Here is a 26,608-nt window from a genome sequence, read left to right as displayed (position 1 = left end):
AATAGTTGAGCTGATTAATATATCTGTGGAAATAGTGGTACTTTTTTTCAGGATTCTTTGATGAATATAAAGTTAGAAAGAACAGCATTTATTTTAAATTAGTTAAAGTGTATGTCTTTACTGCCACTTCTGATTAATTAAAAATAGCATAAATGTGTAAAATATTAACTGGAAAGAAAAAATATTTAGTTTCTATTTTTAGCATTACATTATGAACATTTTTTAGAAATTAGAATTAAATTCTGCAGATTTGTTTTGCATTATTACTATTATTTTTATTTCTTTAATAGACATGTTTACATTTTTCTCCAAAATGTTCCTTCTGTGCCCCCCTAGAGATCTCTGGACCCTTGAATTAATAGACAAACAAGCAAGAGGTATGAAAATGGATGTAAATGTAGATCTCAGTCCATTAAACCATATGAAACTTACAGGATTTCCCTGAGATCCAGGCTTGCCTGCTTGTCCAGGTTCTCCAGGCTGACCCTAAAAATACAAAAACACAGTGACCCAACAGAATAATCACACGAGTGCTGTTTTGTTTTGCGATTTAATTGGTTCATCAAGAGCCTCCTCACGGGTTCTCCTCGTGGTCCTCTCATGCCCTCTGGCCCCGTTGGTCCGGTGTTACCCTGGGTGAAACAAGTACACCAATTAAAACCCAACACCATCTGCTCACAGCGGTCAGATTTACAGTGACCTCTGCACAACACAGATTGCATTTACTCACGTCTTTCCCAGGTGGACCCTCACGTCCAGGAACACCCTGTTTCCCATCTTCACCCTAATATGACATGACAGCATTTATTAAACAGACCCCATGAAGTTTCTGCATGATTTAGGGAGCATGTATTAGTCCTGTAGTTCCCCATCTCTGAATACTGGATGTATCTCTGGGCATGCATTTTTAATTGCCATTGACTAACCTTTGACCCTGGTGGTCCTGGTTCCCCTCTGTGACCTTTGAAACCCTGGAAAAAAACGAAACAAAGATGTGAACATTTCAGTCTATAGGTACAGGTAATAAGGCAACACTTTAGATTAGGAAACACACATTCCTTATTAACTAAGAGTTTTACCCTCAATAAACTCCTAATTTGCTGCTTTTTGATAATAAGTAAAGTAGTTGTTGCACTAGTTATGTTTGGGTATTTGGTAAGGTTAAAGGACCTTCTATAATATGGTCAGAATAAGGCATTAATATATGCTTTATAAGTGCTAATAAACAGCCAATATACTGGTAATATGCATGCTAATCAGCAATTAGTTAATAGTGATTAATTTTCCGTAAACTAAAGTGTCACTAATAAAAATATCATGGTGCATTTTTGTGAGGTATAACAGCCCTGGCAATCTAGTTTTATACAGAAAATCATCTGTAATCACGTCACTCACAGGCATTCCTCTGAGCCCGTCTCTTCCTTTTGGTCCTGGCTCTCCCTGTTTACCCTGAAAAAGAAAAGTAAAATTATCATGTTTCTACATTGTCCCATACAGAACTAAGTATTGTTAGGATGCTGGCATGCATGCAGAACATCAGACTCATACCGGGTCCCCTGTTTCTCCTGGTCTTCCATCCTTTCCAGGTTTACCCATCAGGCCCTTCAGCACAGAATATGAAGTATCAGGCAGTATGTAGGTAACAAAATAGCATGATGGAGTTATTAAACTTATTCTTCAATTACAATGACCCAAAAGTTTAGTGTCAGTAAGATTTTCTTTGGAAAGAAATGAAATACATTTATTTAGCAACGATGCCCTAAACTGATCAAAAGTGACAAGAAATACTTTGCTGTTGTTTTATTCATCAAACAATACTGAATTAAAATCATGGATTCCACAAAATTATTAAGCAGCACAACTATTTTTAACATTGATAATAATACAAAATGTTTCTTAAGCACTAAATCAGCATATTAGAATGATTTCTGAAGGATCATGTGAAACTAAAGACTGGAGCCATGGCTGCTGAAAATTCAGATTTGCATCACAAGAATAAATTATATTTTAAATGATATTCAAAAAATAAACACTAATTTTGAATTGTAATAATATTTCTCAATATTTATGTTTTACTGTGTTTTTGATCAAATAAATGCAATAAATGCTTGGTGAGCATAAGAAACTTCTTACAAAAAAAACATTTTAAAATTTTACCAACCCCAAACTTTTGAACCATATTTGTACTAAACAAATGTACAGATTTTTTTTTTAAATATGAAATTACGCACCATTAGACCTGGAAGACCAGGTGGTCCCTGAATTCCCTGAAGTCCTTCTTTACCCTGGTAAAACACATTCAGTTATTAATGACATGGCTGGATTCCAGTCTTGCAATCCATCCAACTAATACACATTCAAATGACCAAACAAAAAACTTTAGCCTTGCCTTTTCTCCAGGAGCTCCAGGTGGTCCGATAGATCCAGGGTTTCCATCATTACCCTATTGATACAGCAAGATGTAAGATTTTTCAGTATAGCTATACAGTATGAATAAGTAGCATTTTAAAAATACTCACAGGCTGACCCATAGCTCCTGCGGCCCCTGGATAACCAGGAGGTCCTGGGGGGCCCTGAGAAAATACAAATCAATAGAGAAAGGTGTGGTATACTAATAAATAATCGTGGTATGTTAAATTTAATATGTATTATATATATATTCAGCCTATTTATGATGAAAATGGTAGGCTGACAGTACCTTTTCACCTTTATCTCCAGGTGCTCCTGAAGGACCTTTGTCTCCTTTGACCCCCTGCAAATGGAACCAAATATAAATGTCTATTATACAACAATTTTTCAAGCGGAGAGTATAAAGGTCATGTAGTGATGCAATGTTGTCGGATGGGATGACATGCATTTGACACATAAATGGCTAGTGAACCTACAGTATTATTGTGATCAATGAGACAAGGTTCTTTGAAAGTGAACTGGTTTGTTATAAGTGTATTTTTCGTCAACATTCTAACCTTGGCTCCATCAGCACCAGGTGGTCCTGCAGGGCCTGTTGGTCCAGGAGGACCCTGCCAAAGCAAGCAGTTGATTAAATGTTCATTATTCCATTAATAAACTTCAGTTTATTTCCAATTCCATTAAGTTTAAAGATGAAAGTGAGTTTGATTTCTGAATCATGCTCTCTCACCGCATATCCATCCTGTCCATTTTTCCCAGGTGGTCCAGTATGACCTATTTCACCTGGAGGTCCTAGCATTCCCGGTTGACCAGCTGGTCCAGGGGGGCAATCTGAACAAATGTCCTGGGAAACAGAGAAAGGCAAAGTTACAATCTTGGGAGGGGGGGGGGGGGGGGGGGGTGATTGTGTGAGTGGATAGATGGTAGAATGGTTGGATGGGGATGGACGAATGGATGATTGTGTGAGTGGATAGATGGAAGGATGGTTGGATAGATGAATAGATGGTTAGATGTCAGAATGGAGGGTTTGATGGATGGTGGATTGGTTGGTTGGATGTAGTGCTGGGAAGTTCAGCTCTTTTCAAAGATTCGGCTCGGCTCACAAATGGCTCTTTATTTATTATCACTCGGAGCCTTCCGTTTTAGCCCAATTGTGAACAGTTTGTGTGTTGGTAAGCAATTCTTTATTCAGTGTTTATTCAGTATTTTTATGCATTTTGTTTTGTTACAAAAAAAAATTACCGATACAGAGACTGTTAACATTTTAATAAAACTTTAATGGAACAATTGAACACAGAACCACAGCAAACAAACAATTAAAGGCAAAAGTCTTAACATTAAGACACTTTAGTCTTTAGTGCAGGTTGGCATTCAGAAATATCAGATGCCTCAGCTTGGATGGGCTGATGCGATTTCTCCTTTCTGAGATTATTTGTCCTGTTTTTGAGAAGACACAATGAGGGGACCTAGGGGTCTTCCTACCCCAATGCGCTTGCATTTAAATCTGGCTCCCCCGCCTCTCTCTGTAGCTCTGTGTACCTGGCCTGTGATTAGCTGCATGTGTGTTTTTTTTTTTTTATTTTTTTTGTAAAGAAAAATGTATAAAAATAAGGCTTTTATGAAAACACTAAATTAAAAATTGCCTACCAACACACAAACCATTCACAATTGCTAAATTGGGCTAAAACAGAAGGCTCCAGCTCTTCTCGTTCGCTACAAAAAATCGTCTCTTAGAGCTGGCTCATTTGCTAGTTGGATGTATGAATAGATGGTTAGATGGAGGTTTGAATTGTTGGATGGACTGTGTGATTGGATGGATGGATGGTTAGATGGAAGAATGGATGGTTTGATGGATGGAGGGTTGGTTGGATGGATAGAGGGTTGGATGGAGGTTTGAATTGTTGGATTGATAGATGGCTGGATGGCTGGATGAATTGAGGGTTGGGTTAATGAATGAATGGATGACTGGACGGATGGATGGAAGGATAGTTGGGTAGATGGTAGTTGGATGTATGGAAGGATGGTTAGATGGAGGTTTAAACTGATGGATGGATGGATGGATGAATGGAAGATTGTGTGAGTGGATAGATGGAAGGATGGTTGGTTGGTTGGTTGGATGAATGAATGAATGAATGAATGAATGAATGAATGAATGAATGAATGAATGAATGAATGAATGAATGAATGAATGAATGAATGAATGAATGAATGAATGAATGAATGAATGAATGAATGAATAGTTAGATGTCAGAATAGATGGATGGATTGTATGATTGAATGGATGGTTGGATGGAAGAAGGGATGGTTTGATGGATGGAGGGTTGGTTGGTTGGAAATATGGATGGATGGTTAGATGGAGGTTTGAATTGGTGGATGGATGGAAGAATGGATGGTTTTATGGATGGAGGATCGGTTGGATGGATAGAGGGTTGGATGGAGGTTTGAACTGTTGGATTGATAGATGGCTGGATGGAAGAATGGTTGGATGGATGGAGGTTTGGATTGTTAGATGGATGGATGGAAGAATGGATGGATGGATGCAGGGTTGGTTGGTTGGATGGATAGAGGGTTGGATGGAGGTTTGAATTGTTTAATGGATGGATGGAATGGATGGAAAGGATGACTGGATGGATGCATGGCTGTTACCTTCAGGTTCAGATCAGAAATGTCTGCAGATTTTCCCTAAAAAAGTTGGGAAATAAATCCATTAAAAAACCCATTCATAAATAATTTATGCGTTTATACATCCATCAGCAGTAGGTGAATATTAATAGTGTCAACCGATTTGATATTTAAATGGCGAACAGATATCACTCACTGGTTCTCCAGTGGAGCCCTTCTCTCCAGGTCTTCCTGGTAAACCCTGCAGGTAGATACACACACACACATACACACATTCATAAGCCATAACTGCTGCTGCTGATCCTCACCACAGGAAAACACATTCAAACCTTGTTAGTCACAAGCTGACACTGAATCCCCGAGACGACTTAACTGTGATCCACAGCAGTGCAGTGAAACCGGTTTAGTTCTGCATCATGACTAGAGATTGAAAAGTAAAGCTCCTCATTGTCATTGTACAGGTAAAATAAAATTAGTTCTAAAGTGTTTTTTTTGTGCATGTTTCTAAAGTGTTCCGTAGTACAAGAACAAATCCCTAACTATTAATATGCAATATTAATCGTAACACTTGCTTTAGTGAGCATCAGTAACTTTAGCAGATTATCAAAGTCTGTAAAATGGACCAATTATGGTGACAAATCTAGTTCAATTTATAAAATAAAATGTTCTCTAGAATGAGAATATCAAATCTCCCTGAATTATAACTACAACCTGACTAGCATTAGCATGTAGCTAATTACAGGCTGTCAGTGTGTCTTTGTTTGTGTGCTGTTTGTGTGAGTTTTAAAAACACATTTAAAAGTACTGATGAAAAACAAAACAACCTGATGTACCCATGTCTATGATTCTCTTATCCCTTCGCTACAAGTGTAGCATATAAATCTTACATTGTGTCCAGCGGGTCCCTGTTGTCCGCTCACTCCTGGAGGTCCTCTCAAACCCTGAATATCAAACATGACATGTCACTTTAGGGTGTTCTGTGAGCGTCTGTCTCATTTGAAAGTAATATAAATATGAACAGATCGTTTACCGCTGGTCCTGGTGGTCCTGCAGGTCCAGGACGCCCCTGAGAAAGACACAGAATATCAATCAGATGTGAGATAAATAAATATTCCTCTGCAATTGTCTTCAAATCCATAAGCAAAAAAACACTAAAGAGGGTCTGAAATACTGTAATTGGAAAAGTCACATAGGCTTTCACATTACAGTATGTGTGCTTTTACAGTATATGCATGTGCTTGTAAATATGCGTGTTTGTCTGTGCATATGCCATCTGTTTGCTTTAGTTTAACCAGTTGCGCTGGTTTCAATCCCTTTTCCATAATCACAGCAAATTAAAAAGGTAATTCTGGAGTCACTTGAGTTACTAACCCTAACATGTCGGATCTTGCAATGGCTGGATGAGTTATGTGTGTGTGTGTGTGTGTGTGTGTGTGTGTGTGTTTCCATACATCGGGTCCAGTGGTTCCCTCTCCCGGTGGTCCTCTGTTTCCTGGCATCCCCTGCATTCCTTGTGGACCAGGTAAACCCTGAAACACAAAATAAAGATGGATGGATGATTGGAAGTTTGTGGTCAGTAAGATTTTTTGAATGTTTATGAAAGAAGTCTCTTATGTCTCTCAGGAAGGTTGTAATTTATGGATCAAAAATAAAGTAAAATTGGGATATTTTTCTGTTTTTCATTTGAATTTAATATGCCATTAGTCCAGTCTTTAGTGTCATCAATCTAGTATGCTGATTTGGTCCTCAAGAAATATTTCTTATTATTATCAATTTTGAAAACAATTATGCTGCTTCATATTTTAGTGGAAACCGTGACACTTTTTTTTGGATTCAGAATTTTTTGATGAAACGAATGTTCAAAAGATCAACTTTTATTTAAAATAGAAATCTTTTATAACATTATAGATCTTTGTACTGCTTGTACTTAAACTTTTGAAAAGGAGTGTGCATATCTGGTACTTCTCCTGAGGAAAATTTCTCTGGCTCTCTGAAATTTGAGTAAGATCATCACATAAATGAAATGCAGTAATTCAGCTTTTGCCCCCGGGGAACACACACCTGCTTATGATAAAAATGCCTAAAAAGACCTTTCATACTGATGAAAGACTAAATAAAGTCTGATTCTTTCTTTTAACAAGAAAAAACTTGTGCAAGAAGTTTCATTACCTTCAGTCCGGGAGGTCCGGGTGGACCCGGAGGTCCAGAATCACCCTGTAAATAAAGAAAGTAGATTACTGCTGTGATGCTACTTTCTCTATTTTCACTCTATTTCCTTTCCCTCTCACAAAGTCATATGCAGTTTATTTTTATGAAGGGTTTAGCTTTGTGAGACAAACAGAATAAAAATTTAAGTCATGTCTCAATGAAAATCAACAATAATGTTTGATTTGGTATTAATGATACAACAGACAAAAATTTCAGTAAATCGCTTTTTGTTAATCACGTGTGTTAATGTGCCTGTATGTCTGTTGGAGAGGTTGTAGATGTGCGTGTATGTGTGTGTACAGCTGGAAAAATAAGGCATCTGTTGCTATAAAACAATGCCAGTTCCCCAGTCACACTTGCAGCCATGGTCCAATTGACTCATTAGTTTAATGTGCGGTTGTTTTATTCTCCACATTTCAGTGTTTTTAACCACAATCAGCAAATATAAATGGAAAAGTTAGCGTAAACAACTTTCAGATTCTCCAGGACTCGACGTAAACACAATGCTTATTAAATGCAATTTTGCACGCTCATGGCAGGAAACTGTAAAACAAGAATGAAACAAACTGCATGCTCTTTTCTTTTACACCTAATGGTCTAGTAGTTTTGAGAATCCACATGGAACATTTGTAACAAATTTTTGCTAAGTAAGACTATTCAGCAATATATTTGATGTTATCAAACTGATGAATACATTACCTTTGGTCCCTCTTTGCCTTTTCCTGGCAAACCAATTTCTCCTCTTAAACCAGGCTCACCGGTCGGACCAAGGGGTCCAGGGAGACCATCTTTACCAGCATCTCCCTGGTGGGATATAAATAACCATTTTAGGAAGGGTGAATTATGATTATGGTTCATAATTATATCAGCTTAAGTTAGAGTAACTCATAGATGCTTGGTGTAAAATAACACAACATATCCAACTAAATGTCCACACCGAAAGCTAGACTTGCCAGTTTATTTTAGTTTTGCATTTAGTTTACTTCATTAGTTCATTTTCATACCTTCTCTCCTCTCTGCCCAGCAATACCAGGTGGGCCGATGCTACCTGGAATACCCTGAAAAACAAACAATGTCTACACTTGCAAAGACCCCCCAAAAAAATCACTTAAAATTTCCATAAATATTTGCTTTTATAAGTTATAATTACAAAATGAGACGATTAGAAGAAAAGATGGCATGCACCTGTATACATGAAAAAAAAAAAACTTGCTATGGATCTTTGGATGTCAGGAATTTTTCAAGAACGTACCACATTGCCTGGCAGCCCTCGGGGCCCCTGAGGGCCCGTCAATCCGGGCGGACCCTAAAAAAGAGCATGACAGTAAAACGTTTTGAAAACAATAAAAACATCATGTGTGATAAGAAGACCAAACTCACTGGGTCTCCATGTCTCCCTGCCTCTCCTTTTTCACCAGAATCACCCTTAGGGCCCTGTCCACAAAAACAAGAGAAAGACATCAGACAGTCGTGTGTGGAATACAGAAGAAACATCTCAATTTCTCAAAAAAATCACTGGCTTTCTCACAGACATGACTAGAATATGAAGGTACAGGATTAACAACGATAATCATATTCAGTAGACTGTCTCATGAGAATCAAAGCAAGTCAGATCTATCATAAAACAGCTGTTTAAGATGATGTTTCAGGTTTACCAAAGGTCCCGGTTGTCCTCTGAATCCCTGCTCTCCAGGAAGTCCTCTTTGACCCTAGAAATATCAGAGAATATGAAAGTAATCAGATTATTTTAGTAACATATGCTAGAATACCTAAAAACACCTTCAAAGTGTGTATACTGTATGTATAATTCAAAGGAATGGTCCACCCCAAAAATAAAAACCCTGTCATCATTTAATCACTTTCATGTTATTCCAAAACAAAATAATATATGTTAAATTATTTATTTTATGTTGGTAACCAAATGACTCAATAGGACCTGAAACAGTTTGGTTACCAGGTTTCTTCTCTTTTGTGTTTTACAGAAGAAAGTCATACAGGTTTGAAACAACATATATATGACAGAACAAAATCTGTCATTTTTTTCCCTGTTAAAACATTTTCTTGTTCATTCAGTCATGGTGACTTTGTAAACTCCTTTCACAAAGTTTTACTGCACTCCAGAAATGAAACCTGGCTCTCTTTTTAGATGTCGTCCTGGCAGTTTCTATAGCAGAAATGATTGCATTTGGCTGAACTAGTGAGAACTGCAGTAATTCAAGAGAGACTTCTCATTTCACACTAACAAATTCAGGTGGGAGCAGATATATATCATCGTAACAAGCTTGTCTGTGTTTGTGTAAATGATGCATCGCTTGGTGTCTGGACTGTTTTAGTAGATGAGTGCAAGATGGAGAGAGCTTTCATGAATTCAATTTTGCAATGTGCATATTATAATATAAAACAATATAATACCTAATAATATAGTATAATATACTGTATAAAATACCTTGAGCAGTAGCCCCGGAAAAAAAAAGTATATTGGAATGAGAGGGCTGAAGATGGGACATGATGTCAATAAATAGGAAGTGACCTTGTGAGATATTAATTAGCCCACACTGAAGTTTTCAGTCTTGTTTTATATTTGATATTCATCAGCCAAACTTTCACCTTGATATATGAGACCCTGGACCACAAAACCAGTCTTAAGTCGCTGGGGTATATTTGTAGCAATAGCCAACAAATACATTGTATGGTCAAAATTATTGATTTTTATTTTATGCCAAAACTCATTAGGACATTAAGTAAATAACATGTTCCATGAATATATTTAGTAAATTTCCCACCGTTAATATATCAAAACTTAATTTTTGATTAGTAATATGCATTGCTAAGAACTTAATTTAGACAACTTTAAAGGCGATTTTCTCAATATTTAGATTTTTTCCAGATTTTCAAATAGTTGTATCTCAGCTTAAATAACAAACCATACATCGATGGAAAGCTTAGTTATTCAGCTTTCATATGATGTAGAAATCTCAATTTTGAAAAATGGACCTTTATAACTGGTTTTGTAGTCCAGGGTCACATTTATAAACTGATGTTCTGTGCAGATGTGGGTGAGCTGTCTGGACTTATTTGCTTTATTTTAACTATTAATATTTATTAGTCAAGAGATCAAATATGCAAATAAAAAAAAAACTCATTTTGGATGTGTCAAAACCAAAATGTCAACGATTTAGCATCAACAAATCATAATTATTATTTTTAACAGCTACAGTAAATATGTAAATAACACATTGCTTGGTCCTTTTGTTCTATATTAATGCATGATCATCGCTAATCTGTGTATCAATGCTCAGGATCTGCTTTTTTAGCTTACAAATTTTTCCTATAGCGAAATGCTGGTTTTAATGTGAGCCAACAGAGGTACATAATATCAGCTGATGGGCTGCGACGCCCTTGACCTTCAGATTTATTAATATTTTCTTATGCAACACTGAATCCCTTAAAGTCTATTGTCAGCTAATGCTTAAAACACAGGAAGTGGCTGTGCTCAGAAATGAAATGCACATATTTCGCTGTTCCTCCTTTTCAGGTGGATTTGCCTCATGATTCTTCAAACTGACAGAAGACTTAATTACGAAAGCACTAGTGACAGTAGCATAATGCTATAAATGAAATCATTTTCAGAGGCCCAAGAGACTAGTAATTCAAACAAACCTGACTCTCTACTGCCCTCTTGTGATGGGTTGTACAACCTGCAAGGGTTAGTTTATTACATCTACAATTCATTTGGAAGTTAGAAACAAAAAAAGCTCACCATCTCGCCTGGTTTTCCTTGATCTCCTTTCTCACCCTTCTCTCCCGGCTTACCCTAAAGATGAGGTAAAAACAGTGAATATGCATGAATGTAAATCAGGTAAAATATCTGGTTGATTATGATACAATGGCCCCATAAAGTATTTCAGCTGCAGTCATGCTTAAAAATAATTGCATTAAATAACAAAATATCAAACCAAGTGACATTTAGTTTCAAGAAAGACAGCACAAACACACTTAACGCAAAATGTGTAAGATAATATTAATAGGTACACTTAAAATATCTTTAAACAAACTATTTTCAAAATATGATATGTGACCCTGGACCTCAAAAGAAGTTTTAAGTCGCTGGGGTATATTTGTAGCAATAACCAAAAATACATTGTATGGGTCAAAATTATAAATTTTTCTTTTATGCCAAAAATCATTAGGACATTAAGTAAAGATGATGTTCCATTAAGATATTTAGTGAATTTCCTACCATAAATATATCAAAACTTAATTTTTGATTAGTAATATGCAAATTTAAAGGTGATTTTCTCAGTATTTAGATTTTTTTGCACCCTCAGATTCCAGATTTTCAAACAGTTGCATCTCAGCCAAATATCGTCCGATCCTAACAAACCATACATCAATGGAAAGCTTTCTATTTATTCAGCTTTCAGATGATGTAGAAATCTCAATTTTGAAAAATTGACACTTATGACTGGTTTTGTGGTCCAGGGCCACATATATAATACTAAATATACTTGATTACTCAAAACAAGCTCAAAATCAAGACAAAACTGATTACTTACCGGTTCACCAGGTTCAGGAATCACATTAGCCACCTAAAGAAAATCAAAACACATCACTGTGAAATAATACTGTAATACTATAAATTAAAAGCCATATCAATAAACAGAGCATCAGCTGAATCAATATGATTAGAAATATACATATATATATATATATGAATATGCCTCTTCTATGCTCATTTTTGTGATTTATTACCCACATCAGATATCAGTTATTATTATTATCATCATTACTTAAATAATCTATAATTGCATATGCATATAGTTATATGTTTGTATACAGTATACGTCAATAATCAGCTGTACTCACATTGCCTGGGACCCCGGCTGGACCCCTGGGGCCAATCTCACCCTGTATGAATGAAAAACAGTAACAGTGAGAGGTTATATCCTCATCCTGTCAGCATGTTAATTATCTCATTAACCACCTGATGCCCTCAGGAAACCATCGCTGACAGTTTAATCCTGAATGTGTGAAACCTACAGCAACTCATGGTCAAAAACTGCTTCTCTAAGCCTTCTTTACTGTATAATGCTGTAATGTTGATACAGAAAATGTCATTACACAGATGTGACTTGTAGGAAATTGTGCATTTAAACAAAACGAGACACAGAAAAAATTAAGAGTGATTTGGTGCCTATTTTAGTCATATTAAACAATCATAACTATAAAATAACTCTATATCTCTTATCCTCACCAAAGCTGGATTGAATCTAGATTTATCAAAAATCCAATACACTAACATTGTGAAATATTATAAAAGTTTAAAGGAACATCCACCAGAAATCATTTTAATATACTGATTTGCTGCTCAAGAAACATTTCTTATTATTATCAATGTTGAAAACGGTTGTGCTGCTTAACATTTTTGTGTAAACTTAATACTTTAGTAACATTATAAATGTCTTTACTGTCACTTTTGATCAATTTAATGCATAAAAGTATTTCCAATCCAATCTTTTCAGTAATACTTCATAATTGTTTGTCTGTTTGTGTTTAACGCCATTCCAGCTTCGGTGGCTATTTTCATGGTGAGAAATGTTATGGCTGAATTATATCGTTTTTATAGTTTATTTTTGCTAAAAACTCCAAAACTGTCTTTTAACTCTTAAAAATCTCTTCCAAAGGGTTAACTGAATAAAAAGGCTTTCTCAAAGAGTTAAAACCAGCACAATCTAATCAAATAAAGGGATTTGCCAAAGAGAATATGTTGGATGATCTTCCCCAAATATTAAAAACGTGTGTGTCGTACTTCATAATAAACAAATCACTGTTTTTTTTACTTTCTCTTGTCTCTCACCTTGTCTCCTTTCTCTCCTTTCGAGCCAGTAGGTCCATCGTTTCCTCTCTCTCCCTATAAGAGCGATGGAGGGATGAAATCTGACAAAAATATGACTCACACAAAACTACATAAAAATGAGGCATAAACTGACATTACTAAGACTACAAATGATCTGTATCATGCAGAATATAATTCCTTACATTTTGCTCACAACCTTTTTAATTAAACATAGTCTGAGCATGTTTTTATGAGATGGTTCTCGCAGTAGTAGTTTTTCTACTGTAGAGCGTTCGTTTTTCACAAATCAATGTCTATTGATTCTGTTAATCAATAAAACATCTCATTTTGACTTCACACCAGTAATATCCATTTAGCTCTGTCTTACTTGGCCTCCGATCTCTCCTTTGGGTCCCTTTGCGCCGACCTCTCCAGGCAAACCAGTCTCTCCCTGAAACAGAACAAGACACAAAGAGAAAGATAGTTGTGTCATAAGGTCAAGGCTCTGTCAAGACTGACTGAAGTTTTACTTTCCGTACCCGTTCACCAGGAGGTCCTCGTGGTCCTGGAGGGCCTTCATCTCCCTGAGAGAAAGAAACTGGCATTGGTGACCAGAAAATTGGATATCCAACCCAAATCTTAAATGATTAGAGCCCACGCCACCCTTTACCTTCGGTCCTGGTTTACCAGGGAAGCCGTCCTGTCCAGGTTCTCCTCTTTGCCCCTAATAATACAAAATAATTAAAAACAGACTGCAGTGCACACAAAAAAACACAAATGAAAAGGTCAAAAACCAGATCTGGCCTTTAGATGGGTTTATAAATTTATAAACACAGAACTGAGTTCACAGTTTGCCTCATTAAAACAGCTCTGACCTTCTCGCCATCGTTTCCAGGGAAACCATCCAATCCATCTTTTCCTGGCAGGCCCTGAAAAATAATTACCATCATCGTTTCAAGCTTTTTGCACTAAAATGAGTGTTGAGTTAATAGAGCAACAGATTATTAGAGTGTGTGGACAGTATGTTTGAGTTCTCAGGGTAAAGTCTCACTGGTTGTCCAGGTTCTCCTGGTTTTCCTGAGAAGCCGATTTCACCAGCTAATCCCTGTGAGAACAAACAGATGAATTTAATATCATCTGCTACTATTATGTGACTCTAGTTCAGTTTGCAAATAAAAACAATTGAAAAATTAATTATTTTGGTGCATGGAAACTTACTGGAGGTCCTGTTTGTCCAGGTCTGCCTGGAGGTCCAGGAGGCCCCTGAGGACCCTAAAAAACACAAAAATAAATATTATATTATTACTGTATTATATGACAACTGCATGTGATTCTACCAGAAATTTGTTCATTTTTATTTATTTATTTTTTAATCTGATTTATGTTTATTCCTCTGGTAACCACTAGAGTTCACTGTTACTCTAAGAGACTTTTTTCATTAAGATAATAATGTTGAGAATGCCTTATAGTCATAATACTATTTTTGCATAGCATACCAAGTTTCCATATGCATGAATAAGAGGTAAAATACCTACTATTTGTTAAAATATGTACTGTTGCATACTGCCTTAAAATACAGTATACGGTAAGCAGTATGTTATTATTCCATTCTAAACATAAAAAACACACTTGACAGGAAAAATAAAGGGCGAAGAGCTTGACTCAGACTAAGAATGAATGTTCTGGTGGTTCTTACAGGTGGTCCTGGAAGACCATCAACTCCTGGCAACCCTCCATCACCTTTTTTACCCTGAAGAAAGAGAAGACGATGTCTCATGAGTCTGGGTAAAAGTGAAATCAAGTAGATAAGAAATAAGGAGATATTTTGTACAACAAATATTAATAAATAAATGAAAATAATAATTCAAAAAAATGTATTGCATCCTGTAATCAAAGCAATAATTAATAATTAAAATAAACAGAAAATAAGAAATATGGAGTAACAAGATATTTTCTAAAATAAAATAATATGTTTATTTTTTTAATCGCTTAGTCTGATTGATAAGATAAGACTTTTTTCTGAGTCAAACCATACTTTTTAATTATCCTTTTTTTTTTTTTTTACTATAGATTTTGTTGTTAATCCTAATTTTACTTAAAGCAAATCATTTCTCTTAGTGCACTTTAAAAATTAAAATTAAAAAAAATTATATATATATATATATATATATATATATATATATATATATATATATATATATATATATATATATATATATATATATATATATATATATATATATATCAGAATGAGCTTTATTGGCAAAGTATGTTTACACATACAAGGAATTTGTTATAGTGACAGAAGCTCCACAGTGCAACAGAAAGACAGCAACAGGACAGGACACAGATATTAAAATAATAATATACAAATATCCAAATAGGCAATGTACAAAGCAGCAAAAACACAATATATAATATAGACAACTATGTATGTACAGGTCAAGTATGTGCAAATTAGAAATGAGAAATAGGGAGTGTGCTGGGTGTGAGGGGTCCAGATATATACACACACACACATTTTCATAAAGTTAAATAGACAAAATTACAATATTAATACTAGGAAAAAATAAATTCCTTGTATTAGGAAATGAATGAATAAATGAATGTGAGAGGTCATGTAGAGTTCATGATCCCTTTGTCTGACATCTATAGTGACTCCATGAATGAAACCTTCCATCCATTAGAGGCACATAGCAAGGTTTGCACTGCCCTCTGCAGGACAAACAGGAAATCACACTTATGGTCATTTTGTTCTGTTCAATAGTCAATAGAAATTAAAAATATGTGCTGTAAGCAACAACATTTAAGATCTTATGAAATATGAAATATTCTGTTTTTATATATTTCCAACAGAAACAGGACGCCGGGGCCAAACATATACTGTAGAAGGGTTCATATTTTACATTATAAAAAAAGCCAGCAGCCTATTTTTATCATCACAGTCACAGACTATGATTTGCAGCTTCCTATTGCATAGCTAGTCGGTTTTAGGGATATGTTCAATCCAGAAAAGACTTGCATATGCATAGGCTCAAAACTTTTAGACGCTGACTAAATGCCACAAAAATAAAATTTTGATTAAGAGTTTTAAGACTTGAAGAGCAATGGGGGTAAATTCTCTCCCTCACATTTACGTTTGTTCAGGAAATTCAGTCACTGATGTCGTAGAACATGCTAACATCCCCTGCTGCTGGCACGTAAGATAGGAAAGGTAGTTTGAAGGCATTACAGTGATAAGAGCTCAAATGGGGGGGTGGGGGGTTAGAGAAACTATTTTAGCATCTCACACAGGGCTTCCTGCCGCTCTGCAGTTGTGCATCATTCTACACTCGCTCAAGCACCACCCACAGTGTTTCTGAGCTGAGCGCAAGATCTGTTAAATTCACTCACTAAGAGGTCCTGACAGTGTTTCCCGCTGGGACAGAGAGAACTCGGGCTACACTCAGAACACCTGCAGCCCCGCTGAGCAACAGCACAGAAGTGTGTGTTTGTGTGTGTGTGTGTGTGTGTGTGTGGGGGGGGGGGGGGGGGGATAGGGGTAGAGAGACCATAGGGCACCTTGTGTCAAAAATTCCACCCACCCATAACTGGACACCTGTTCGTGTACACCCCCACCCGTCTAAGCGATTGCAATGACTTGCAGTGATCGCAAGGAATTCCTGTTTTGAGAAACGTGTTTTTGTGCAGGGCATTGAAAGTGTTATGTGGTTTAAACTTTCAATTGTGAAAACAGTGTTAAACGGGCTAAAGGAATTTTTTTATTAAAGTTTTTTCACACACATATCCAGAAAAAAACATCAAACATACACGTGAAATGAGCAATGACTGTTTTTCCCTGGAAAACTATTTTAGGAAAAGGTGGAGTTTGTTACAAGTTAGAAAATAAAAAAAAAACATTAGACACGTTCGTTAAACAATACGGCAGTTTTTCTATCATTACAATTTAAAACTAGTTAGTTTGACAAAGTTAACTATTTGAGGTTTCGCTCATCTAAAACAAAATGCATCAGGCACGTTCCTTAAAACAATGAGATACTTGTCAAAATCTATGTTGCACTTTTAAAAAAGTATAAAAATATAAAACAAAGTAATGTTTTAACATTAGAACGAAGGTTATTTTTAATAAATCTTTAGCATTTCTTAATGAATGAATCCATTCAGCATTCATCCTAAAGCTTTTCACTTTAAAACTACGTTACCCTATATTTTTGTCTTTTTTTTCCCCCCTTTTAAATAAATCACATCTAAGTCTCAGGAAAATGTTGTTTGTTTTGTTTTAGTTTAGTTATTCGCACTTAATTCCTTTATTCACTCTTTTTTTGGCCAAGTTTAAGTCTTCTATCATGCAATGTCAGTTAAAACGTATACATGCGTGTACAAACTGGAATGAAAGCAAATATTTTGGCGGGGTCTTTGGATTTTCAGCCGTAATTAGACGCCTAAACTTTTTACAACATCTTATATTTAATATTTCATAAGAAACGATCTTGTATCTTAACTCCGATACAATATAATAATGTAACGTAAATGTCTCAAATGAAGACGCGATATTTTATTGAAATTAAACAAATTCGCAGAAATATCGACTTATATGAACAGCAAAAACTAGCAAGCGTAAGGCCTAACAATTACAATTTGGTGGGGGAAAATAAGATAAGGATGGTGAAACTGCGGTAAACAAATTCAGACAGAAAGAACGCACAAAGTCATGGAAACTTAAAAATTGCTCTGGTTTCAAAGCTTAACACTATGAAAAACTTTGTGGTTTTTATCGCACAACGGCGTGAGGAGAGCTAGAACAGTAGCGCCGTTAAACATGTAGGTAGATTAAAACGTTTTCATAAAAAGAAGAGCAAAATCTGTTTTCTGGGTCAGACTTAAAAGACAGACGTCGAAAACGTGCGTATCAAAGCATTGGTGTGGACAAAATAAATACATGAATCGTCCCACCTTTCACTTAAACTGACGTATCAACTGTAAGTCATCTACCTAACTATTGTTTAGAGACATACGCAAAAGAAACATTATCTGTGTATGTACTGTGAAATGCGTAGCTTCAAGCGTAATAGTAAGAAAAGTTTGAAGTGAAATAGTTGTATGTAGCTAACAGAAAGACACAAACACCCGCTTTTCATGCTCGGCTTGTCTTGTGAACGCACACATCGTAGAAAGACCAGAAAGTTGTCCTAAAATAATAATTTGTTTAGTCTTAAGCGGCATCATGTAGAAGGACTGTCATTTAATTGTTGTTGCATTTCTTTTGAGAATTGAACCCTGTTAACCCTAATTACAGAATAATGCAATATCGGAAAACGATCAGACAAATCTGAACATAAAACACCGGATTTCATTTTTTCACATAGAATTTGTTAAAAATTTTATAAATTAAGGAATTTTCTTTAACTCTTGCAGGTTTATGATTGAATAAGAGCAAAGAATATTGAGAAAATTTGCAGTAAGGGTATCAAATTTCTCGGACATGGTATGTTATTGTGGCGAAGAATAATAATTTTGTCCTCCCTCCCAATCCACCTCAGGTTTTTGTCTGTCTGTCTGTCTTTTGGTCAGGTTTTTGACTGAACGTACAGAATGCATATTGTGTTATGCGTTATGTGTTTTGAACATATTTTCAAGCTCGGTATAAGTTTTATAATGTTTCTCTTTGAGAACTTGTTGGTAATTTACACGTCGGGAACGTTCTGTTTGACAGTATTCTATTTTAAGCGTTTTCATAAGAAGAATGTATTGTTTTAGAAGTTTGAAATGTTTTAATGTTTCTGTTTAAGAGTTTTACATTCAGCATACTGTAAATAAAACAGTTAAATAAGCTCATGGTAGGCTATTATTTAAATTAATTCCGTCTTCCGGTACGTACTTCAGCGGTTCTTTGTGTGATTTCATAATAAAAGCATCTACATTGTTTACAGACTATTATCTTTTATATTAAAACTTAATAAAAACGTTAAGTAACGTGCAGTTGTGTAAGACACGAACCAAAACATCATGTTAATATGTTATCCATCCTTTTACATACGTTTTGCGCACTATCGATTTTAAGAGCGTATCGCTTGTGCAGATTATATTTTCAAGTTGTTAAAACAAATCAATGAGTTTATAAGACTGGTTTATTCTTTCTACAGGCTTATACTTTAGACATGTAGAACATATCCTCGTTTATGTGTAGGCTGCTCGATATTGGTCGGTCGTGACTCGTATCTGACACAAAGGATCAACGAATGAAACCGTGACCACAAACGTAGGATAAATGAACAAAAGACGATACGGTTAAATTTATTTGAATGTTACACTGATATAAAATGACCCTGAGTTGTTATAAAAGAGATGTACACTGACATCACTGCGAGATGAGAATCGGTTCTTTGAACCGAACTGTGCGAACGAACTTTCGCGTCACTAACGGAGATTGCAAAAAGGGTTTGTAACATCACAACGCGGAACAAGCATATACGTCGCAAAAAACAAATTGTGGAAATGCTACACTTGAAATGCTAAATGCAATAGCAAGATTTCTAATTTTCATTTACAGTAGTTTGAGTTTTTCATTTAGTATTTATCTTGTATTTTATTTCAGTTAACAAACCAGTTTTCAATAGCTTTAGTTAACGATAACAACATTATGCTAAACATCTTTTGTGGATCAATACAGAAGTCACATTGATTTGGTACAACATGAGGGTGAATAAATATTTTCAGAATTTTCATTTTAAAACTAAACTTTTTCTGTTTGCTTGATTGTTCCTTTTTAGAGCTGTTATTCAAATACCATTATTATTTTTGACAAGAAACAATGTTTTCCAAGTATTCCGAGAACATTATAATGATGCTGTTATCTCATCAGTTGGAGGGCATCTGAGAGCGTCAGGCCATTTGAAAATCTCCTATCTCTCTTCCTAACGAGCTCCTCGCTTTAATCTGACCCCAGAGAGCAGTCAAAAACACCAGAACATGCACCGAGATCTGCGCTTTCCAGCCAGTCTCTATGGTTACCGCAGATCAGGTTCTAGAACATCTTACATCTCCATTAAAAGCAGCCGAGATGGATTGTTACAATACAATACAAATGTCCTACCCTTTGTCCGTTCTCACCCGGCTCACCGGTCAAACCTGGAGGTCCAGGTGGGCCCTGAAGAAAAACAGCATAAACAATAGGCTAATTAAAAACAATGAAGTCCACAACAGTAGCAGACAGAGAAAATATGATGTTTCTTGTTTTCATAAACAGACCATGAATGTGATATTTTATGATGTACAGTGACCCCAAAAAGTATCTCGACTTTGTCTATTCTGTTCTAAATGTGTCATGTAAATCTATAAATACATCCACATAAGTGTTTACACATTGACACAAACACAGAATTACACTAACTACATCATTCCTTGACACATTTCCAACCTATTAAAATAGCGAAATAATGCCAACCATTTTCTTAAATTGATTTAATTTAAAATTTGTGGTTTAAAACAATCACAGAGTCTGCAACCAGATGGGAGGAATAGAACAGGCAATCAACTTTTTTTTCAAAACTAACTTCACTTTTCTTTTTCAATATGCATCTAGCATTATATGACAAAATATATCTTACAAGAGGTCCAGGCAGGCCGTCCGCTCCCGAGGGTCCTCGTTCACCAGGGATGCCCTAAAAAAAAAAAACACACAGTTATGAGAATGCTCTGCAAAAGCGAAGTTTAAGACTCATCTTCTCAACAGATTGCACACTTACAGTCTCCCCTTTGAGTCCTGCAAGCTGAACCTGAGGAGCAACACAGGTGAAGCAGTGAGTAACTGAATACTACTATTTTACAACATGATTCATTCAATTAATGAATCAAACGTCTTACCGCATCACCAGGTAATCCAGCAAGACCTTGTTCACCCTATCAGCAAACACAGTGTTTATTAAACAGCAGCTAAGTAGTTAAAATCCCGCAGTGATTTGATGTTCTGGGTGGAGTTAAACCAGAGTGGAATTGTCTGTACTGCAAGTTACAACATCTGATAGGGTACTATTTGTAATTTCCTTTGGGAACGAGTTCCTGAACGTGTGCGGGACAGACAGCGAAAGATAAAATGACCCAGACTGGTTGAATTTTTGAATGGCCGTCTTTGTGGATGAGCCTGAGAAATACAAATATGTGATACAAAACTATAATTTTCCAAGAAAGATATGTGTTTTTAGGGTTTTATTTGGAAATGAGTAAGAGTCAGATGTATCTGGGTGAACCATCTTAGAAATACAAAAGGACTATGGGTTTGCATCAAACTGAGGGTGAATAAAAGTTTTGCCCAAATCTTTCAAAGCCAAGCAACAAAAAGTGTCTCTATACCTTTTCTCCTTTTACTCCATTTGGACCAGGAATACCGATGAGCCCCCTAGGACCCTGTTTTTAGAGAAAATGAAAGAAAGAGAAGTAATTTAGATAAAACGTACACTTGACCTAAGCAAAACGTGGCATAGGCTCACATTAATATCTTCTACATCCAGTGAACATGCATGCTGCGCAAAACGGTACATGACAAATTATATACAAATGCTCTGAGTACTTACATCTTTTCCTGGAAGACCTGGTTTCCCTGGAAACCCATCTAAACCTGATTCACCCTAAACAACATTTGAAAGTGAGACGTCATCAAATGGAAGATTTGTGCAATCAAAAGAGACAGTAGAGACATTTATAATATTACAAAAGGTTTCCATCTTGAACTTTCTATTAATCAACAAATCCTGAAAAAAAGTGTCACAGTTTCCACAGAAATATTAAGACTATTAATAACAAGAAATGTTTCTTATGCAGCAATCAGCATATTAGAATGATTTCTGAAGGATCATGTGACATGTAATGATGCTGAAAGTTCAGCTTTGCATCACAGGAATACATTTTATGAAATATTTCACAATATTACTGTATTTTTTGATCAAATAACTACAGCCTTTCTTTTTAAAACATTAAACAAATCCTACTGAGACCAAACTTATAAAAAGTACTTTTGTGCTGTATTCTGCTTCCAATTTTGCAATGATTTCATGAAATAAATGACTATTAGTTCAACACATATGCCTTTATGAGCACAATGAATTATTTTAATTACAATAGTATGTCACAATCTACATTTCTATTCCCTAATTTCAAATTTTATGTCCCATTAACAGCATACAGGTTTGGAATCACATCTTCATTTTTGGGGTAAACTACTCCTTTAATAGACAGGCGTTTTGTTTTTTTAAATCAGCATGAGGAAAGCGACTGAGGGGATGGAAATGTGACTAAGTTAACATGACCAAAACATATGCTATATACACCATGCAGAGCCTGCTGTTCCAGGTCAGAAATTCAGGAAATATAACAGATGGTGAATGCATCTGTATGATGTATTTATTTTTAATTCAAGGCCATTTGAGTTCAAAACCATTCTCACAAAAGCATAATCTGATATTTCCTGTTTCATTGAACCATGCACTGTTTCTAAAGATATATCCATTTGCACTGAATTACCAGCATTCTTACTTAGTGCCCCTATTATGGATTTGATGCATAGCATAACTCAGCTCTAAGTGAATGAAAACATCCTTCAAACTTTTCAATCTGAAAGTGCACTGTGTATAAAGTCTCTCAAAAGAAAGAGTCGACTCTGAATCAACGAGTTGTTTTTAAAACGAATCCCAAGCCGTTTCATGTTGATGTCAACATGACACATTAGCATATTGCCCGCCCACTTGTTGGTCTGAATGAAAATGCAAATTCATTCTTTGCCACTAGGTGCCGCTTTTGGAGCGTAAAATAGCTGTTTCCCCAGTAACGCTGTACACAAAGCAGCACTGCACTCACAAACTCAGCTTTTATTATGATATGGAAATTAAATCAACCAATCAGACCAAGCACACAGATTAGCATCGCGCAAAGGAGGGGTTTGGAAAAACGAATCGTCGAGCGAATTGTTTGGTAGTCATTGAGCAAGAAAGTTAAAAATAAATGCATATTATAAGACGATGAAAGTGTTTTTTGACCTTGCATTCATGTCAATCTGTTGTTGGGGACTCCCAAAACCAAAATATGAACCTTTTATTACTCATAATAGGGACACTTTAAAAGTAATGCATAGTTGCCTAAACTAAGCTTATTTTCCATGTTAAAATATTTAACATACAACTGTAAATAGTTCTAAAACATTGTTTGTTTGAGCATCCCAAACAGCCAAATAAAGCAATATCAACTCAACCAATGGCATGAGTTGGGGGCAGGACTATATGTTTGCCAGCCAATAACAGACGGGGAGTGATGTATGAAAACCTGTACGAAAACAATAATTTTTTTTTTTTTTCAGTTCCATTTTGTGACACTCGTGGCACAAATTTTCTCCATCTTTAACTTCTAAGTTAGTTTCAGAAAAGTCAAATTTGGCTTAAAAGCTCTCAGTGTGTGTGCGGGGGCGGACCGTCAGACAGACTGAAGAATGACGACAATGCTCTAACGTGTGAAACTGTTCTTAGACCGGTCTGTCTGCACAACGCCCCCACAGAACAGGATATATGGAGTCTGCATCAGCACTGTGACATCTGCTTGAGTTATTAGTCTGCCTGCGTTCACTCTGTAGAAATATTCCTGTAGCGTTTGGATCTGACAGGTATGTACAGTTCTTCGTGACAATGACAAGTTTGGGCTCTGCCCAAGTTATTCCAAAGCATCAAACCTAAAACAGGGGCGCTGACAAGGGGAAGACAAGTGGGAACATTGTCCCAGGACTCTTAGTGGAAGGAAGGGGTCTGCAATGACAGACTAAACAAGATTTTTACATTTTCTGAAGACAATGTGAGTGCTGTGCATGCAAAACCTCTGCGGCATGAATTTAGGCATTCATGTCTGTAGCACACATGCTGTGGGACATGTCAACGTTTAATACTTAATACTAATACTAAGCCTAAATAATGATATTTGTGGTAACAGTTGTTATGATTGACAGGTGTCAGTCATCCCTTACCCTTTCTCCAGAAGCCCCTTTGTCTCCTTTACCTCCAGTAACACCCTGATGAAAAACACAATACACTCAATGTGTTACAAACGTCACCGAGAACACAAAATTGTGGATACAAAGTTTTAATTTCATTGTTTAAACGCACAGATCATACTTACAGACACCCCTTGAGGACCCGGTGCTCCGGATGGACCGGCATCACCTTGGATACCCTAAATAAAACCAGGTTAAAAAAACAACTAGATCATGTTAAAACTACTAAGCAAGCACATCTAGCACAGATCATAAATTAGCAAAAAGTTATTAAAAAAACATAAAATAAGAAAGTGCTGTCAACAGTAAATGTACAGTGGAGTGTTTATTGCATTATTTACACACTGTAAAAAAATAAAAATAAATAAATAAAGTTGAGCCAACTTAAAAACTCAAAAATCTGCTGAAGCTGATTGCCTTCAAATTTTAAGCTGGCTCAACTGTTTTTTTTTTACATAAAAAAAATTGATGTTGATTTGATTTTATGTGACATATCAGCTATTTGGACAATTCGTTTTAAAGGTGTCATTACATACTATTTTAGCATTTATAATCATAAAATAATTTACAATTAAGATATATCACAGCTTAAATAATTTTTAGGATGACAACAGCCTTTTTGGACTCAAAATGACAAAACGATTCCGCTGAGATTAATGGGGAGCAAATATTGACAATTAGATTTTACTCATTTCTGACACTAGTCTAATCAAGCCTATCTTTATTCTTCTGTCTAAAGGAGGTCTCACCTTTGGTCCGAGAGGTCCAGGTAACCCAGCTTCACCGGCAACTCCTTGTACACCCTGTTCATCAACACGCCAATGTCAATCTCAAAATATCCCTTCAACCACATGCAAATAAACTTTCTGTCTGTCACTCACTCTCTCTCCTTTATCGCCTTTTTTCCCAGCCAGACCAGGTAAACCGTCTGATCCCTAAAAAAGGTTAAATAAATATGAATGTGACTTATAAACACATTTATGGAATCAAGAATATTTAGACAAAATTGGAATAAAAAACAAGGGTAAGATAATATTTTTCTTATAATTTTATCCAGTGTATTCTTCACAGTATGGAGAAGTTGTTTATTCTCTTTTCTGCTGATGTAATCAACACTGCATGGAATTAAAATGAACCAATAACATCACAGCATCCACAAATCAAACCAAAAGGACAACAAGTCCAGCCCTAAATTATCTTCTGCTGAATATTCTGCTTCATCTAAAGTACATCGCATTAGATACACAAGCATTCAAATGTTTGGGGTAAGATATATATATAATTATTTTTTTTTGTATCTATTTCAGCAACGAAGCCTAAGCAGCACTACTGTTTTCGACACTGATAATAATAACGATGTTTCTTGAGCAGCAAATCAGCATATCAGAACGATTTCTGAAGGATCATGTGATACTAAATGCTGGAGTAAAGTTTCTGAAAATGCAGCTTTGATCACAGGAATAAATTACATTTTAAAACATATTCAAATAGAAATCAGTTATGTAAAACAGCAATAATAATTCACAATATTACTGTTTTTCCTTTGATTCTTTAAAAACTTTTTCTGGTACATTCCCTAAACCTTTAATTGGTAGTGCAAGTTAACTACAAATGCCATTTCATGTTGTTTGCATGTACACAAGTATGTCTTACTCCATCTCCTCTTTCTCCTCTGGCTCCAGGTTCACCACGCTCGCCGCCGTCCCCCTGTGGAGAGAGACAGGATTTTAGTTGGTCTTTAAAACAAGATGTCATGACTTTGGACATGGCCACAAGTGGCCCCCGAATGTGCATGTTCCTGTGAAAAATCTGACCTTTGAAACCATATTTTTAAAACAAGACCATCAAACCAGACAACCAAAAACGAACTGTTTTTGCTTGAAAAGATCATCACAATTTTTCCCAGTGTCGAGATTATTTAAAGAAGCATTCAAATATTTTCAGTAAACACTGTAGCCTATATTGTAACAATACTTTGCAACATGTGGTAACATCTTTCTGCATGGGTAACATGGTTCGACTTTTCAAAAGCACCACAGCTTCAGCACAAATATTTCAGTGTGAAAAGATTGACAAAACGACCACATAACAGGGTTTAAGAGTGACAGACAGAGCAACACCTCAAACACAAACATGCGTTTGGGGCATCATGCATTTTAACTAGCCAACTCCTCAATATGCTGCTTGCTAACTTTAACAGAAAATAGACATGCATTCACATATACAGAATGAACACACATATACATAGATGCATGGACACTCATGCAAATCATTTGACACCGAGAAATACATACGCAAGCAACTGAAAATCATGCATAAAAAACTAAAGTGTTCTGAGGGGTTGCTTATTTTCCCAAGTAAGGTTCCTCCTTTATTAAATCTAATGGATTTTTTCGCCTAATTTATTGTCTACCATGAAAAAAAAAAAAATGAATTTCTTAGTATTTTTGTCTTAAATCAAGTTACAGTTTCTTAAGAAGGAAAACGACTTAATTTTGTTGTATTTT

At 35.8% G+C, this 26,608-nt stretch overlaps 1 protein-coding gene across 1 annotated transcript in view; it reads right to left on the bottom strand.

Annotated features, from left to right (window-relative positions):
• Positions 1-26,608, bottom strand: part of LOC306885823 (uncharacterized protein) — a 56,837-nt gene that overhangs the window by 6,044 nt on the left and 24,185 nt on the right. The window contains exons 12-56 of the mRNA XM_079442606.1: positions 25,755-25,910; positions 24,983-25,036; positions 24,851-24,904; positions 24,227-24,280; positions 24,075-24,119; positions 21,646-21,699; positions 21,425-21,478; positions 20,939-20,974; positions 20,821-20,850; positions 20,683-20,736; positions 20,169-20,222; positions 14,772-14,825; positions 14,294-14,347; positions 14,127-14,180; positions 13,951-14,004; positions 13,746-13,799; positions 13,615-13,659; positions 13,464-13,526; positions 13,097-13,150; positions 12,106-12,147; positions 11,796-11,828; positions 11,000-11,053; positions 8,895-8,948; positions 8,620-8,673; positions 8,492-8,545; positions 8,244-8,297; positions 7,939-8,043; positions 7,201-7,245; positions 6,483-6,560; positions 6,062-6,097; positions 5,919-5,972; positions 5,228-5,272; positions 5,056-5,091; positions 3,140-3,253; positions 2,967-3,020; positions 2,699-2,752; positions 2,520-2,573; positions 2,390-2,443; positions 2,232-2,285; positions 1,549-1,602; positions 1,396-1,449; positions 927-971; positions 731-784; positions 579-632; positions 433-486 (exon numbers count right to left, since the gene is read on the bottom strand). Coding sequence (XP_079298732.1) covers positions 433-486; positions 579-632; positions 731-784; positions 927-971; positions 1,396-1,449; positions 1,549-1,602; positions 2,232-2,285; positions 2,390-2,443; positions 2,520-2,573; positions 2,699-2,752; positions 2,967-3,020; positions 3,140-3,253; positions 5,056-5,091; positions 5,228-5,272; positions 5,919-5,972; positions 6,062-6,097; positions 6,483-6,560; positions 7,201-7,245; positions 7,939-8,043; positions 8,244-8,297; positions 8,492-8,545; positions 8,620-8,673; positions 8,895-8,948; positions 11,000-11,053; positions 11,796-11,828; positions 12,106-12,147; positions 13,097-13,150; positions 13,464-13,526; positions 13,615-13,659; positions 13,746-13,799; positions 13,951-14,004; positions 14,127-14,180; positions 14,294-14,347; positions 14,772-14,825; positions 20,169-20,222; positions 20,683-20,736; positions 20,821-20,850; positions 20,939-20,974; positions 21,425-21,478; positions 21,646-21,699; positions 24,075-24,119; positions 24,227-24,280; positions 24,851-24,904; positions 24,983-25,036; positions 25,755-25,910 — 2,520 coding nt within the window. The remainder of the gene's footprint in view (positions 1-432; positions 487-578; positions 633-730; positions 785-926; positions 972-1,395; positions 1,450-1,548; positions 1,603-2,231; positions 2,286-2,389; positions 2,444-2,519; positions 2,574-2,698; positions 2,753-2,966; positions 3,021-3,139; positions 3,254-5,055; positions 5,092-5,227; positions 5,273-5,918; positions 5,973-6,061; positions 6,098-6,482; positions 6,561-7,200; positions 7,246-7,938; positions 8,044-8,243; positions 8,298-8,491; positions 8,546-8,619; positions 8,674-8,894; positions 8,949-10,999; positions 11,054-11,795; positions 11,829-12,105; positions 12,148-13,096; positions 13,151-13,463; positions 13,527-13,614; positions 13,660-13,745; positions 13,800-13,950; positions 14,005-14,126; positions 14,181-14,293; positions 14,348-14,771; positions 14,826-20,168; positions 20,223-20,682; positions 20,737-20,820; positions 20,851-20,938; positions 20,975-21,424; positions 21,479-21,645; positions 21,700-24,074; positions 24,120-24,226; positions 24,281-24,850; positions 24,905-24,982; positions 25,037-25,754; positions 25,911-26,608) is intronic.

The sequence above is a fragment of the Barbus barbus genome, assembly GCF_936440315.1.
Source record: "Barbus barbus genome assembly, chromosome: 19".
In the NCBI taxonomy this organism is placed as follows: domain Eukaryota; kingdom Metazoa; phylum Chordata; class Actinopteri; order Cypriniformes; family Cyprinidae; genus Barbus; species Barbus barbus.
Note: the sequence above shows the minus strand (reverse complement) of the source record. Positions and strands in the feature narration are given on the sequence as shown.